Source organism: Excalfactoria chinensis, chromosome 3 (assembly GCF_039878825.1).
Source record: "Excalfactoria chinensis isolate bCotChi1 chromosome 3, bCotChi1.hap2, whole genome shotgun sequence".
In the NCBI taxonomy this organism is placed as follows: domain Eukaryota; kingdom Metazoa; phylum Chordata; class Aves; order Galliformes; family Phasianidae; genus Excalfactoria; species Excalfactoria chinensis.
Window position 1 is genome coordinate 79,652,281 of NC_092827.1, and position 17,597 is coordinate 79,669,877.

At 47.2% G+C, this 17,597-nt stretch overlaps 1 protein-coding gene across 2 annotated transcripts in view; it reads right to left on the minus strand.

Moving 5' to 3' along the window:
- Positions 1-3,029: 3,029 nt before the first annotated feature.
- The window catches only part of TTC7A (tetratricopeptide repeat domain 7A), a 157,516-nt gene continuing 142,948 nt past the window's right edge, over positions 3,030-17,597 (minus strand). For both annotated transcript variants that reach the window (XM_072333365.1, XM_072333366.1), the window contains one exon: positions 3,030-7,413. In XM_072333365.1, coding sequence (XP_072189466.1) covers positions 7,192-7,413 — 222 coding nt within the window. In that variant the 3' untranslated portion in view covers positions 3,030-7,191. The remainder of the gene's footprint in view (positions 7,414-17,597) is intronic.

Consider the following 17,597-nt stretch of genomic DNA (forward strand, 5'->3'; position numbering starts at 1 on the left):
TTGGCAGGAGCGATCCCACCTTGTGAAGCAGTACATGCTGGTGCTTACCCAGCAGCTCTCACTAGCTGCCAGAAAACAACCTGTAGCGGCAGGATGCTGTGTTTGGTGCAGAAGCACTCAGAGATGATGCTTTCACAGCAGGAACTTGAGCTTTGGCCACATATAGGAACAAGGGGTTGGGACTGGAAAGCACTTTTGGACTCCTTCAAGCACAGTTTACACTGAGAAGCAAAGTTCCAGAGAACGGGAGCTGTGCTTAAACTTGAAATAACTTTGGTGAATAGTTCTTGGCTGGGAGACAAACTGGGAAATGTAAATGTTCTCTGTAGATTGTTTCAGGATTAAACATCTTGCATTTCTGTTCCAAAATGCTCTCCCTTCTGGCAATTCTCTCAAAACTTCTGGTCATATAAATCTGAGTTATTGAAGATAGCGCTTGAGGACTCCTGTCAGAACAATACTTTGTTTAATTGGAATTTTTTTTTTTTTAAAGCTCTATTTGGTTGAAAATCTCTGAAGTTTTCCTTTGGAATGTAGCTTGAAACAAATGATTTTCTCTCAGCTTATTACTTCTCGCTTGGCTGTCTGAACAGAAAGCGTTTTGCAAGTACCCAAAGGGGACGATGGGAAGTTGAAAAGAAGAAATCCACAAATAGAAGGCTCAGCGGTGGTAAGCGAGCCCCTTGGCACCGCAGTGCTCAGGGTCCAGATAGGACTGCTTGCACTGAGCCAGTTGCACCTCTCTGGCAGCACCAACCTGTGGGTCTGGCGTGGGTTGTTCTAGGGATATATACATACATATAGATATAGGGGAGGAGGGCATATAGTATGCACTGATGTAACGTGGTAGTGGGGGCCTCCCTCATAGAATCATTAAGGCTGGAAAAGACCTCTAAGATCATCCAGCCCAACCCCAGCCCACCCCCGCCATGCCCACTAACAGTGTCCCTCAGTGCCACATTCTCTTGAGCACCTCCAGGGATGGTGACCCCACCTCCTCCCTGGGCAGCCTTTGCCCATGCCCTCAGCTCCGTTGCCATAGATGAGGTGACAGCTGCAGGGCATGAGCCCACAGTGTGGACTGAGGGGCAATGGTGTTGTGCTCCCACCACAACATGGCTGCCACGGAGGCAGGCAGCACTGCCCTGGGGCAGGAGCAAGGCCCCAAATGCAGCGACAGCAGTTTCACCCATTTAGCAAAGAGGAACAGCTTTTGGTTCTCCCAGCTCCTGACGGACTTGGATTTGCATTCTCTTCAAAGGAGGATGTAGTGCCTCTCTCACTGCCCTCGGAAAAACCCTCCACATCCTCCAAGGAGGTGTAAGAGCAGCACTATTGTAACTGGGAAATGAATTAGTTACTTTCTGGGTTTGGCAGCTTCCTGTTTCGGAAACATGAGATAACAGCTCCAATTTCTCCTTGCTGTCAGCTTAGAAGGTAACCCAGAGCTGCACACCCCCTCGCGTGGCAGCGGCCCATTTGCTAATTGTCCCTTCCAGACAATGCCACTTGTACACCGACAGAACCACCTCTAACCCACGCCGCCCAGAAAATCACTACAGCCCTGAGCTGCCGTCCCCTTCTGACACAGCACCCGGCACCACGTGCTCAGCCGGTGTGAGCTGGCCTCTCCCATGGCACAACAGAGGACTGCTCGTTGCTGATTCATTTGTGAACATGTTGGTTTGCAGACATAAGTCTGGTGTCGCAGGCAGCTGCATGAATGGAAAAGATGTCTGAGGGGGCAGCTCAGCAGATTCAGAGGAATGACCTGCAAGGGCATTTCCTCCACAATTCAACACTTGCACGACTTGGAGCACTGAGAAAACCTTTGGGTCTTGCCCTTCGGCTGGTGGACCCGTGGAGATGTTTTTGGCTTTGAGATGCTGCTTTTAATTTTGGAAACAACATCAGAAGAGATAGGTTGGGCAGCCAGAGCTCAGTTAAATGCTACAAATACATAACCCAGCAGTAGATACCTACTTCTACCTTCTCTAATAGCAGTCTTTAAAGATCCGTGGGTTACGAGCATTTTATTTCCTCTGTTCCACAGTGGCTCAGGCACACTGAGGAGGATGTGGCACCTCCTGAGGGATGTGTTTGAACACAGAGCCAATGTTGCTGCTTCCATGCAAGTGAGCATCTGGGCAGCAGCAGCGCTTCCCATCGCCTCCCTCGCTGCTCATGGAACTGCTGAACAGCCCAGGGCCGTACCAGGTAGGACTGCAGCATAGTATCTGAGTTGGTCTTTCTGGTTTGGGGAAACCTCTTGGAACCCATGGCTTCAGTTTACAGCTTGTAGAAGCGTTGTCGCAGTCACCAAAGGGCTTAACCCTGCTGTTGCTGTAGAGAAACTTTGTCCTGCTCGAGTTGTACTGAATGCACTTGGAACCCGGAGCAGCCAGCTATGAAGAGCTGCTCTTCAAAATCCCCTTCCTTAATCCAGGTATGAAACCAAGGCTCTGGCTTTTTAAGAAGGCCCTTTGAAGCCCGCCCAACAGGCCCATGTGTGAATGCTCTGGAAGCTCTTGAATGGAGACAGTTATTTCAGAACAGCCACAGGAGTAACTGACTGTAGCAAAAGGATGATTAATGACATCATGACCAAAGTAAGGTGAGTCCCTAAACTTGACGGCGTTGTATTTGCATATGACCTTCATGTTAAGAGTTTCTTTTTACTGGAATAAATGCAAGAAAAACATGATGCTCGCTTAAATCTGCATAAATTCCGACACTCAGGCCATACTGGTCCTTTTTCCTGGCTCTGTTCCTCTCTGAAAGCAGTCTACTTGCATGCTCATTCTAGGCTTTCCCATGAACTACAAGGTGTAGGCCAAAATGTCCTTTGCAACTGGTAACTTGCTGGGCACACTAGGTTCCAGTTAATGAAACAAGCAGTTGTTTCATAAGGCCTGAAATAGCAGTGGCATGAGTATATGAGAAGTACTGAAATCGGCAGGAAAGAACTATGCACAAAGAACAGCTTATTTATTTTTTCCACAGGATCAGTTTTATTCATCTGATGAGAGTATCTTACAACAAGAACAACTGTTTGATTACATGGAAAAAAACAAGGCCACAACTGTGTTGACAGTATTCGGGTGGCACTGCTGAGAATGAAGCACCCATTAAGTGCCAAAGGAAGAGCGCCTCCCCGTGCACACGGTCAGAGAGGCTGTTGGGGCAGCACTGCTCTGCAATGGTGTCATGCAATGGTCCCTGTCAGCGGCTTTAGATAGACTGGTGTGTTTCTGGGGGGAGAAAGAGCTAACATCCTGCAGAACCAAACAACAACCGAGCAGCAGAGAGACCATCGCCTGCAGCCAGGCTGAGGGAACGGCTGGGTGGCTGATTGGTTCAGTCAGCAAAAGCAAAGGGGCACCGGGAGGGAGAGGAGTAGCAGCTACACCCACTCCTTGCATAATTGTCCCATGTGCCTGTAATACAATGCAGCCAAAGGCAATTACCGCTGCTCTGCGGAGCCTGGCCATCCTCGGCTGAATTGCAACTATCAGATCTCAGTTGGTTTGGTTGGAAAAAGATCATGGCAGCGACCTCACCGAAAAGGACTGCTTCTTGCACTGCTGTCATTAAGATGAAGTAAAACAGCCAAACTCCACCTTTACCAAGACTCTCCAAATATCCAAAGATGGGACTTCTTGGGGATAGAGTAGCTGCAATTCAAGCTGCAGCAGTTGGTGCCGTGCCTACTTTGGTTCTCAGCCAGTGAATTTTAAAGTAAACACCCTCCAGGACTATTCTCCATTTGGATTTATTAGTCATTACCAAGAAAAGATAATTAGCACTTCTGAAACGTTGTGATAATCAGTGGCATGAACTGTTACCAATAGAAACGGATTGGGGTGCTCGTGCAGTGCAGGAATATGGCAGTGCTGCCACAATGTGCACAGTGAGCACGCCGGTGGGCAGGGCCTCCGCTGGAGGAATTCTCACAACCAACACCGACTGGTGTCAGCTTATGGGGGCCAAGGTGGGGGGCTGCTCCTTGCCTGGGGGGCTTCTCCTTCCATCTGCCTGCAGGTAGATTCCTTTTTGTGACCAGATGCAACCCTTGTTGATTAAAGGCAACGGCAACTACTGCTCCTTCACTGTGAAACAGAAAAACAGGAGCTATTTCTCTTCCTATTGTGTGCACCCTGCCGACTCCAAGGAAAGAAACCTCATGGTGGAGGGAAAGGGATTGGGATCTACCTGCTCCCCTCAGGCAATGATTACACTCCTCCTTACAAACTAAAGGGAAAACTGTTGGACTCCAGTTGGTGCTAAGGCTCCAGAATCAGTACTTCCCTTGTTCCCTAAACTTCCATTATTTATAATCATCTGCAATATTCAGATGAGGGGTGGGATGTAAGCCTCATGTGCTTAGTCTAAAACCCTAAGCAGTAAGATGCTGGGTTTCCTGCTGCGCAGAGGAGTATAATTTCATCACCTCAGAGAAGTGGATCTATTTGATATACCAATGTTGCTGTCTAAATAAATACTCCAATACATAGGCTTGTTTGTAGTCTTTGTTTTTCAGTACCTGGAAGTATGAGCAAAGAACAAATACAGGATCTATCTGACAACACTTGCAAGTCTGTATATACCCTCCTCTTTCCTGCCCTGCGCAGAGCATCTCAGGTCAGCATGATCTCAAGCTCAAACCATCTAAGTATTAAGAAGTATACAGAAATGTACCAGCAATGTCAACACAGTTCCAGTGAACTTCGTACCCTCTGGGAAGGGCCCAGCAAATCTTGGGGCTGAGTCCAAGCACAGCAGTGAGGCAGAACTTTGCCTGCAGTTGACGCGGGGGCTGTGTTGTGCTGAACAGCATGCCTCTTAATGCTGCTGATGGGAGCTACGTCCTCTTCACCACACCTGCAGCAGAGCCTCTCAGCACTGCAGTTCCAATGGCTGATGCACACCACACAGCTGTTCAGGGAAGGTGACTGCTGTGGAGCTGAGTATCATAGAACTAAAGCTTCCTATGGTGGTAAGGTACATGATACTGGTGGCTGCATGGAAGCCATGCATGCAGCAGTAACAGGGTCTGTGAGTTTGCTTCTCAGCTGCTGCTGGGATAATGGGTACCTCCTGCCAGGGCTTGGACCGGCCGCATTGCAGACCTCTGCAAACAGCTCCTCGGTCACAGAGACACGCACAGCATGTACTCAAATGGCTGTCTGGTACACAGACGTTACTATGGCAGTGTCTGACAGACAGATGTTGCAGAGCAGAGCGGTGATGTCAGACCACAGTGACTCTGTGCTATACAGAAGGCTCACTCCCATGCTGGAACTGTGCTTGCGGACCAGAACAAGTATCAGAGTATAACAGCAATCTATATATATCTACTGAAACCAACTGTCAGACTGCTTCGAGCAGCGGAACTGGGTTTAAAATGCCTGGATAATAAATTACATGCCATGTCAACAATGGCGTCCCCTTTTCCTACCTGTAGCACAAAGTCAACTTCAAAGCATCCTTCACAGCAAAATGGGTCCCTGCTGTGTCTTTCTGGCTTCACAAACCCATTCAATGTGGTACTTCAACACCTACTCCTTCCTCTGCTGCTGGTGCTACTGGAGACAAGTGATGTGGCTGGGTAACACGGCTCCAAAATGACTGTAAAAATGGCTGATGTCAGGTTTGCTCCTGAGCCTCGGGGACTTGGAAGAGTAACTCATGTTCATTTGCTGCCTGAAGATATATTGATTTCTGGAAAGAACCACAATAATGGACGGAACTACAGTATGCAGCACGTTTCAGTGCAAACCCACTTAAGAAAAAGTCACAAACATTCTTTGGTCAGAAACGGGCACATGGCCCCAGCTGTTTGCGTAGAAAAGCACCCACAGCTCATTTCCACGTCCTCTTCACTGTGGGGTTGGCACGTGTGTGCTGTGCAGGGCCACAGGCCTGTCACACAGGGCTGTGCGGATTGGATCGGCTTAGTGTGAGGTGAGGCAGCTGCCTCGCAGCCCGGCCGTGCAGATGGATTAGGAGCTCTTCAGACAGCTCTAAGATCACTCTTTCATCCGACACGGTGCTCAGCAGCAGCCCGCCCAGCTGAAGGTGCAGATCCCTGCCTCTGATGTGAAATGCTTGCGGAAAATCCAAGCATTTGGTTGTAGAAGAAAAGCAGTTCTTCATATATGCACGCTGCCTTCAGCGTGCTTCACCTGAACAGACTGCTGCTGCCTTTTATATCATGAAGAGGCAGATATGAATGTGTATAGTGCCAGGGACAGTACTGCAGCAGAGCACAAACTGCAGGCACTAAACGTTGGTAATCACTTCATTCCTCACTAAAAGTGATGGAATAGGTGATTAACAACAATGAAGCTCAGAGAGTTTATAGTTACGATACTTCAAGAGAGGCCTTTCAATGAATATGTAATTGGAGATACATACATGCTTTTAACACTAGGACAAATGTGAACCAACTGGGTCTTTGGTCTTTCTGCTTTTGTGAACTGTGTTACTATAGCAGCTTCATAAACAAAACAAAACAAAAAAAAGGCATCTTTAATTTAAATTGATCTAGGCAAATGCCACACTAAATATATACTGAGTATATACAGTATATGGGAGCAAGGCAGGAAGAAAGACCATCAGAACAGCTGAAATAATTTTGTAAGTGGTATATACTGTGTGCCTCTATGATTTAATTGTCATTAAATCATTCCTAGTCATTCCTATTCTGCCAGATCTGTGCAGAGGCAGCCACGTGCTTAAATAAACCTTGGTACATCCATTGGTGCACTTAGTCCTGCTCAGAGCTGGTCTGGGCTTTAGCTCAGGGCTTGGAGGTTTTATCTTTGGATTTGGGATTTTATCCTTAATGAAAACTGAAAGGTGCGAGTGCTTTGAACAACTGTACTTCAGCACGAGATATTCTACAGTCAATCAGCTTGAACCAACATTTTTGGTTGCAATAATCTTGCTATTAACTTGAACAGGGGGTTAACCAGGCATCTGTGAAGAAAAAAAAGGCACTATCTCTCTTTGCCTCTTGCAAATTCCTCTGCTGTTAGGCTCCTCTCAGCTAAGCATGTTCCCCTGAGCCACATATTAGAACTATTTTGCTCAATCCAAGGTTACAATTGCCTTTCTGTTGAATCCAGTCTCTTCTCTGCAAGTCTTTTTGTTTTTTTATTCAGTGTTTGCCCAAGGAATGAAGACACTTCAGAGCTCCCTGGGTATTACAGTGAACGGGATGACAGGACTGCTGGCTTCAAGATCCAGAGCAGTGAGAAAGCATTCGACAGCTGCTTCGTTTTTCCCCTGAGCTTGCAAGACCTCCCCTAGGCTGTTCCAGGCCCTGTGGCTGGTGTTCTGGATCCTGATGGCGTCTCTGAGGACCTTCTGAGCCAACTCCCTCCGCTCAAGTCTGTTCAGCACCAAGCCCTGCCAACAAACAAGAGACAAGTGGTTAGCAACAGCACTGGTGCAGGAAGAACCCAAGCTCCCAGCAAGCCAAGCAGTCCCGCGCATGCAAGCACCCTGCCATCTGAAGACCTCCCACCACTGTAGGAGAAATGAGGGAAGCAACCAGCTTTTAAGTTCTGCTTTTTGTGATGGTCATCCTTTTGATTCCATAATTTAAAACAACAGTTGTGAAGACTAAGCAGAGATGCATCCGGCCCTGCAAGCACTCCTGCTGTGTTACTGGGAGAGCGTACGGTATACTGATATCCAGCACAATACTAAGTGGGAAAGGCTACAGGCCATTTAAGCATCTCAGTCCCTCAGCTCCCACGGCCTAACCATATAAAAAGTTCTTTCCTCAGGACAAAGGGGGCTAGAAGAATGAGGCCCCATCCAGGGGCAGGCTGTAGCACCACTGGAGTCTCTGTCCTTCCACTAGTGGCACTCCAATACAGAGCCTAAAGCAGCGTGGGGGAGAAGGACAGAGGAACCTTGTTTAAAAAGCTGTCCTTAGGGTAAGAAAAGACACAAGTGGGTGTAACCATCTGGAAGGAACAGGAGGTAAAGGATGAAAGAAGTGGTAGGAAGAACACGTTTTCCTATAGGGCTCTCATAGATGCGTCTGAACCCACAGAGCATCTAACGAGCCAGGCTCCCTTTTAATTAAACAGCAGTCAGCCACACTGAGACCAGATGGTCACGTGGGCTTTGCATGCCACAGTGTGTGAGTGGCGTTCTTCTGCTCCCTCCTCAAGATGCGCACACCAGGATGGATGTCTCACCAGTCCCACCCAGATGTGGCCTGTGGAAGAAGCTGCCAGCACTTTCATATTGCCTGCCAAGATCTCACTAAGATCAGGTGCTGCAGCACCAAGCTTACAGATGCCATAACCACTAAGAGGTGATGTTCTGGGCAGCTTCAGGTAGGGAGTGCTTAAAAATATTGGTATTGGGAATCTTTTTCGTACAAAAGTATAATTTCATTTAGCAAACGCAGAAATGTTGTAAAGGGAGCTGACTGCCTGACTTTGTGCTTTTCCTGAGACTAAGCAGTATGTGGACACAGTCAGTCATACATACGTAAAAAGAAGCATATGCTCTGTCCTTAATGGGACTACTTACCTTTTGAGATATAAAAAACCCCAAAAGTCTCTCAACTAGAACCCAAACTAAATTTCTGATGAAAGAATGTTGGTACTTGCAGAATCAGTGAAGATTTTTGTCTAGTTTTGTTTGCTTTTCAAAAAGTGCCAGTAGATGCAAAGTACATCAGCATGAATAAGGCTTGCTAGTCAGTCATAGCACTAATACGGACAGAAGCACACCACTTCACCAGAGAGAAGAATTAAGAAACACATGTTTAATCAAGTATATGCAGCGCAACAGCAAGTTTCACTGCCTCTTTCTGGCACATAACTTTGACTTGAATATCCAGTTCAGACCAAATCTCAATTTAGGGATTCAGTGGAGATGTTTTCCCTTCAGATTTCTCCCTCTGGTGGAAAACAGTGAGGCCATGGTCTGAATTCTCTTGCAAGCACACAGAGGCAGCACGGAGATGCTCCCATGGGACAGGTTGGTTCCCCTGGAGGTAACTGCCTGGAAATGACCATTGGCATGTAACGACAGACTGGAAGGAGTTTGTTCAAATATAATTTGAGTCACCTGCTTGACAGTGATAACGAGGTAACCTTTTTTTACCTCATTGGCAAGTAATGTGGCCATAGAAAGTCTGCTGCAGAGCCAAGAATGGATGGGAACTATCTCAGCTCATGTTTGTCCTCAACCACAAAACCACTCTTCCTAAAAGCTCTTCCCGTTGCACTGACTGAGCAGAGCTGCTTCTGCTCTCTGGTGGCCAGGGCCCTGCTGCTCTCCTCACCCTGACACTGAGCAGCCCAAGCCCTTTGGGCCTGCCACAGCCTCCCCTCGCTCCCAGAGGGCCGCAGCCCTGCCGACCCACCAGCTGCGAGCCCATGCAGCTGCTGCCTGTCATCCTTCTCAAACGAGGAGGGGAATTCCCTCCCTGTCTGACATCTCGCGCCTCTCAGCAATGCCAGAATGAAATCCACCTCCTCGTAAAACTCCTTCAGTGCTCATGCAGCTCGGTGCCCTTGTGCACTCCAGTGTCCATGGTGGACTGGAAGCAGAGGCCAGTGAGGCTCCTTCTATGTCTCCCCAGTGTGGACTCTGCATCTTATTTTGGCTGCGTTGGAGCAGGACAGATCTCTTCATCCAGTGGTCCCTGCAGCACTGGAGGAAAGAGCTGTATGCAAACCCCAGGCACCGTGTTCACCTTGGGATGATGTTGAAGCACAGCCCAACAGCCAGCACAGAGCGCGTGAATGTTTGCACGTTGGTATTCAGGGCTTTCAAGAATGCCAGTCTGGCTTCCAAAAATTCTGCAGAGAGGGTGGTCTGAGGCTTTCCAAAACCAATGGAAGGACGCCCATTGACAGGAGGTAACTTTTGCTAATGGAGCTAAATGTGCCTGCTTGCTGACATGCACAAATGGTTGTGCCAAAGACTGCCCAAGCCTTCACCCCAAGAAGTCAGGCTGCTCCTCAGCTCAGGCTGCAAAAGGTGCCAAACCACAGAATTCAGATCTATTCCTTCGCCCAAAGTGAACAACAGCAGACACTGTCAGCCTTTCCCATGAGGTTTAAGTGAACGGGCAGATGCTGTCAGGTGTTTAAAGCACAGACTGAACATCATTAACTCTGTTTGCAAGAAAGTTTCTTCATTTGGGTTTCTTCCCTCCTTCTCCCTACCCCCTGCACCTTGTAAGTCACCAGCACTGTGAGAGCTGGAGGCTGCACCATCCCCAGGCCTCACTAACATGCAGCACTGAGCACTTCAGCTTTTGTTTCCCCAAGGTATTTGCACTTGAGAGCTTCTCCTTGCTACTGAATTTCTTATTTCCCCATGGAGTCTGGCTTGCTATAAACAATGCCTGCATGTTGTTGCTATGTAGGTCCAGCTGGAATCTGCCTACAGTGCAAAAGAAAATAATATATATATATAAATTCAGAAAGCCACCCACTGACAGGCAATTTGCATTTTTATCTGGAAGATATTTTTTTTACAAGATTCTTCTAATGAAAGTTCAGTTCCTGAGTTTCTATGGAAACTCATCTGCTTGGTGTGCATGCATAATTTCATAAAGTCAGACCTCAGGAAGATGAGCAATTAGTACAAATACAAGCAGGAAAGTGATTAAGGGTTTCATCCATCCCCATATTCTTGGAGAGGGAGGATGGGGCTGGGTTCTGTTGTCTTTCTTAGGTCTGTATTTGTGATTTTGCCAAACGAATGCAGAAACCAGCATTCAAAGTGGCCCGGCTCCTCTGCCACCTCCTGGCTATCACCGGCACTTCTGGTTTTGCCCAGTTATTTTCCTCCCTAAGCTGGCGAGCAGCTCTAAGCACGGTCTTCTCCGTCAGTGCTAGCAGCACTGTGTCAGGCCCTCAGGGGCAATGAGGATCAGCTTCTTTTTAAACTCAACCATAGCGTAAGTACCAAAAAAAGCCCAACCAACTAAAAATAATTTAAACAAACAAACAAAACAACCGTCCCAAAAGGGTGTGTGGCAATTACTTTGCTTTTGAGCTCCTGTAGGCGGCACGTTGGCAGGCCTCGCACCAGTCCTCTGCTAACCACACATAGGCGTTTCATGTGCTAGGTGCATTAATGTAGCTGTACAGAGCTTGAATGCTAATTCACTCAAGGAGGCCTGAGGGCAACATGTGCAGATTAAATTAATTTATTTTCTTCCTTAGGTCTGAAGATACGCTTCAAATCTTGTAAACAAGAGGCAGAGTAGTGAAGGTTGTGCTTTCAAGTCAGACTAAAAGCTGGCACTGGAGAAAATTCATCTGTAGTGAACGGCGATGGCAAATGAAACTGGTACAGTCTGAAGGCAGAGAGGGGACAGCAAATCTAGTCAGCTGATTTAGGGTGCCTTACACTGGTAGCTGGATGCCTACATTAATTCTTTGAATCTCATGACAGGAGAGGTGCTTCTGGGAAGCTTTTCCAGAGGTATTGCAGACCTCAGCTGCACCCAAGCCAAACACAAAATAAACCGCATATAAAGATGCTGGGCTCGACTCCCTTGCCCTCAGTGACGCAATACTCACTCAGCAATCGATGCTTGAGTGAGGAGACCAATATTTCAATTTAAGTCAAATGAGCAGAACTGTGAGTTGTTTTCAATTTCTATTAATAAAGTGAGCAAAAGTCCCACGTGAAGTCCTAATGCATTAGGTCTTGCAGTTCTAGACCAGTGCCTTTATTTTCTTAAAGAGTTTTTAAGAAACCTCCTAACAAGCCTTTAGCTTGTAAAATTCCCACAAAATAGTTCAGAACAGACACTGTGGAAGACCACAAAACAAGCCTCACGCACAAGGAGGACTTTATTTTTAGTAACGAAAGTCAAAACTTCCTTTGCAAATGTTTAGCTCAAACACCTGATGAGCAGCAGGGAGTTCTCTCACGTCTTGGCAGCATTTCTCCTTCCACTAAGGTGGCACAGATTTATTTGTTCTTTCCTTTGTGGATTGCACTGGAAAAAGAAGTCCAGAAAGGCATTTTTTTTTCATTCCAAGAAGGCTGCTCTTTGCTTTGCTGGCACGGTTATCTCTTTTTTTGGACCATTTGCATAGGAGGACTACACTGTCCTTTACATACCGGTTTTACTAATTACTTTGAATGCAATTTCTCTCTTTTTCATGAGCATCAAACTCCAAAGTTAGATCGTCTCTGCTGCTTTTCTCAACTGAGCAGAGCATTCTGGTCCATTATTGTCTAAATATGCTAAGAAGCTACCAGAGTAAATCAGATTTTGCAGACTTTGCTGCTGGGTACTGCTAGTGCGCTAGTTAATGGATTTCACGGTACATGGGGTATTCTTCCTACAGACTGTCTACTACAGTCTGTAATATGGACATGTCAGTAGTGGTTACTATGAGGGCAATTAGCAGCTGGCAAGACCAGGGCATGCTGGAGAAAAGGGCTCACTCAAAAGTATGCTTACTCAGGAGATGCCCACAAAGAGCCTTTCAAGATGCATTTGGCACTTGGTGATAACAGCCTCACGTAAAGGAAAAACATGCACTGCTACGGGGCTATAGACACTTCTGTAATTATTTAGCAATTGGAGTAAGTTGAAAGCAAAACACGTTGCATAAACCATGAAATATCAGTCGATCCGTTCAGAAAATGACAGAGATTAACTCTGAAAACCTTGGGTCTCCCAGAACACAAGCAGACATGCAACCAGCTGATTTCTCCTCATCCTTTCTCCCTGCATTCACCATCTCTGCATTTCTGAGGAGCCAGCATTTTTTTCTTCTCAGCTGTGAGCAGCAGAGCGAGTTTCTGTTACGCTGTCACTTAGTTGCAGAGGGGCTGGCAGCGTGCAGGGGAGCTACCATCCATTTTGCTGATTCAGTGCAGGCTGTGGTGAATCTGAGCTGTAAATTTAAGCTTTATTCTCTGAAAACACACTGTAGGAATACATGGAGCTGTGCGAGCAGTCAGGGTCGCTCACCAAATGCACTGAATTACCAAATACATCTTAATTTGCTGTGTGACAAAGGGTGACCAGATTCAAATCCTGAGGAAGAAGCTCTTCTTCCAGTGCCTCTGCCATCTCTTTTGTTGAGTGCAGCCTTTTCTGCTCTGCCTTTCCCTCTCTCCGACTCCCTCACTGAAGCCACTGCGTCCCCTGTCAGTCAGTGATGCTGAAGTGCTTTGTTGTTGTCACACAGAGGAGGGGATGGAGGCAGGCCGGGTCATGGCAAAACATGGCATGCGGAATGGAAGAACGAAGAAACACTGGGGGAGGAGGGCTGGTCAGCACTGGGAAAAGCAGATACCAGAGTTTACGCCATGCACTCATGCAGAGTCATGCACTCATGCACTGTCTGTGGGTTCAACTCAGGAGATCTGACCAAGGGCAGCCGGGCAGCTGCTTGCTGCCCAAACCTCCCTTCAGCCCTGTTGTGTGCTGTGGAAGAGGGTGACCCCGGAGAAGAGATGAGACTGCAAGAGGCATCAGGAGGGACAGCCCAGGCCAAATGAAGGCAGATATTTCTCAGGCCCATCAGACAGGCCTAACCAACCATATAGAGGTAGTACTGATATTGGCAGGGCAACATCACCAGGGAGACAAAAAGGAATGAAAGTCAGAGAAGATACAAGGAGATGACAATGTGAAGAGAGGAACATGCCCTTCCTTAGCTTGCCCATGTTGTTTTTCAAGTCACTGCATGACTGTGAGGAGAAAGCCGTGCACAGGGCCCCTCAGCAAGGCCACGGCAAGCCCCCAACCCATGCAGGAGGGAAGCACAGTGCCACATTACATGCTGCCTGTTGCTCAGGCTGGCCGCCTCTATTTAGGTTCATCAAATGTTAGCAGGGATGTTTGTACTGCGCTTGAAGCTTAGATGTGATAAAACATTTATTGACATAAAAAGCAAACCCTAAGGCAGCATTTCAAACCAGGAGGCTCTGATCTCTTCACAGGGAGGCTCATATAAACCTAGGAAGCATGAAGACAGTAATGTTTTTCTGCCTTGTTGGACTGTCATCACTTAAGCATCATTCAAAGAATTGTTTGCTGCATGTGAATATTCTCTAGATAGTTCTTCCTTTGGAGAAACCTACACAGAGATGAAGCAGCTGCCATGAAATCTAGCAGGAAGTCCTGACCACATGCTTGAGACTAACAGAGTGCAGATTTGTTTCACACGCTCTTTTCCTACAGAAGGCAAGACTTCTCCAAGCCCTGATCACAGCAGTTGTCATAGTAATGCTGCAGTAGAGCACAAAGTAGCGTCAGCTAGGACTTGAGGACTCCACCTCACAGTGCTGTCTGCAAGAATATGTACTAGAAGAAGGTCCAAACCTAATAACTGATAGCAATTTATAACAAGTAATTCATAATTTAAGGTCCCAACTTTGTTCCTCAGTGTATAGTGATACCCCACTTCCTTGGCAGAAAGCCCTGCAGAAGGCAGTAAGACTCAGCCTACGTATATCCAAGTATTTCAAAACGTGCACCACCTATCTCAGTCAGCCTCATCAAAGAAAGAAAAGGCACAAGATACGTGTGCAGGAAGCTGACAGAAGGTAACTTGCTGGCTACAGCACCTGACAAGAAAGCAGTTGCTCTAGACTGCTTCTAGTTCATTGCTACTAATGCATTTCAAGCCAAGTAATTTGACAATACTCAGAAACACTTCTGAGAATGGAGACAAGCTTCTAATTTTGAGAGGCAGAAGTCCCAAGCTTTAATGTTCTCAGACTGAGGAGGGGACAGAACTTGCCTCTCCTGTGACCGGGGTGCATGCAATAACTTCTAGCAGAGATTTTAAAGAAATTAGGGCAACAACTGAGCACACCTTCCCCCCGAGGGGAGTGATCCTGTACCTCTATTTGACAGCAAGCAGGTGCCTGTGTTCTGTTCCCATGCCTGTTATGCTTGCCTCTCTGGACAGAACAAATCTTGCCTGAACACAAGTCACGGACAGGCCCTACGCAGCAGCTTCCATTCTGCTGTGGGTCCCTGCGAAGCTCAATTCCTCAAAAGAGTTTGCCTGAACTAACTGTCAGAGCAAGCACTGAGCTTAGCATGTCTCCAGGGAAGGGTGAAGTGAGACCTCGGCTGATCCAAGCCCACAGCTGGGCAGGAGTGTGCTGCTCTGTGTCAGAACCCAATGTCCCCAGCCACCCCAGTGCCTCCCACCCAACCAGCAGCACGTCCGCCTGCCACTTGAACCCAAAGTGTCTCAAAAATTGTGACCTTCCAAAGAGATATTACTGTATTACGGTGAGCTGTGTTTTCTGCTACATGTTCAAAAGAGAACTGAGTGAAAAAACTCAGTGAGAAGATAAACTATCAAAGCCTTTTGCTAAGTATTACACGTAACGTAAATTTAAGTTCCAGTGACACTTGTTTGGCAAGAAGGAGCTTCTGCTTCCTTCTTGACTGTGGTCAGCTCAGTGTAGGGGGACAGTCTGCTGAAAACCTGGGATGCCTGCTAGCTCCTGTCCCACTTTGTGAGCTGTGTCTTATCTGCCAGCAGGAAATACATTCTGTGACTGTACTACATGCTATTTTATATACTGGAGTACTACAGTCTATCACTCTCTTCTGTCTTTGGTGTGATAACAGGCAGCTAAATAGCACAGAAGTTAAACTAATTATAACTGGTTTCCTGGTTTGTGAAAAACAGTGTTTGAAGGTTGAAGCATAATTCCACCCCTTCTTCCTCCTGATAGTTCCCCAAGCACCTTCCAAACCATAATTTTTGAGTTCATCCGTAGACAAGGAACTTGATTCCTACGATTTCTAGGCTTTAACTTGATCTCACAGCAAAGAACAGTGTAAGGACAATACTGACTAGAAGAGCTACATGGTCTCTAGATGGCTGTGGATGGAAAACCACAGCTAGCTGTAAATGTCTGTGCTCACTGAAGAAGAGCTAGACTAGACAGCCTTTAAGTACCTCTTCTGACTCAATTCTATGATTCTATGGCAGTGAAAGCTAATCATCTTCTGGAAGGTCAGGATGGAGCTCTGCAGAAAGGCATCCACCACATAATAGGCTACAGAGAGAGATCTGGCCAAGGACAACATCTTGAGGTCTGGATGCAAGTCTTGTTCTCCAGAGGTGAATGAACCACTCAAGGGATTCCAGAAACATTCAGGGTCTTCCATAAAATGCTGCACACATTTAAGAGACAGGATCAGTGAAAAACTGTTGAGACCTGTCTTTCAGAAATTCATTGTGGTTTCCAAAGATGATACACAAACTCACCTTGACTAATGCAGTAATGAGCACCTTAGGGACATGGAGAATAATGAGCCCCAACAAAGGAACACAAGTGACTGCCACAGATAAACAGGAGCTACAGATTCCCTGGAACCAGACTAATTCACCTCTGGGAAGCAGAACATCAGCTCTCCCGCTAATGGGCCTTTGCTGACATCTCTGTGCTTGTAGAGTGGATCACTTTTGCTCCTTCCAGCAACCTGATGAGGGAAATGCGCAGTTCCCCCAGGAGAGGAAATGGCTACTCAGTGTGTCTAAGTGATGGCTTGGCCTTCAGAGAACCACTTATCACTTTGTGATGGCTGCAGTAACTCCTCAGGATGGAGGAAGCCTGGCAACTGTGGAGAAAGGGAGCAGGCAACAGGAGTGCAAAACAGCTCTGTTAAGTGGTGCTGGGGGCCAGGATCCTGCTGCACAGACAGGGGTTTGCTCCAGTGGCTCAGCTGCTGAAGCTGCCAGTTAACCATTGGATATGCAGGGAGGAGGAAGCTTTCTTCAGCAGCAAACAGAAACAAGGAGAACAAAGTGCTCACAATTCCTTGGACAGTGAGTGAGCTGACACACAAACTTATTAATATGAGTGTCCAAAATGCTCCCTTATGCTGCGGGAGCCACAGTGGCCAAACACAAAGACAAGTTCTCTCCCTCAAACTCAGCTGCTTCAACAGAAAACTAAGTTAAGACACTGCTCTAAGGATTGCTTTTCCCCAAGGAGAGTGCAGAGCAGTTATTTTGGGATATCTGGAGAACAGGAACATTCCTGGGATTCTGCAATAAGCCTCAGAGTTGGGAAAACAGAATCTGCTAATCAGCCATGGTTTGGAAGGATGCTACCGACCATCTCCGAGGCCAAATATTATTGCTTCACCCCCAGTAATGCTTGGTGAAGCTACAAAAGGCGGATGTCAGGCAGGCATAGCATGCACTGGGAGAGCTCCTCTCGGGCCAGACAAGAAGAAGCAGTGACCACGGCTCCTCTCACTCTCCTTCCTAGCCCAGCATCCCACCTCCCTGTGACCTGCACAGTACCACTGCTGTAGGACAGGCAGGAGGCAGCTGTCCTGAGAACACTCAGCATGCCTGGGGATGCTTCCTGCAACCACTGATCTGTGTGTGAGGAGCATGCCATCGCTTGTCAGGGAATTCCAGTGGACAGCAGTGTCCCACAGGAGTCCTGCTGATGGTCCACCAGCAAGTGTTGCACCGCTGACGTGCCATTTCTGGGAGGAGGTGTAACTAGCTATGTCACCCTGCAGAGCAGGCTGAAAATAGGACTGCACTCACTGTGCCATGTGGCTCAGCGGTATGTCAGGACATGTATTT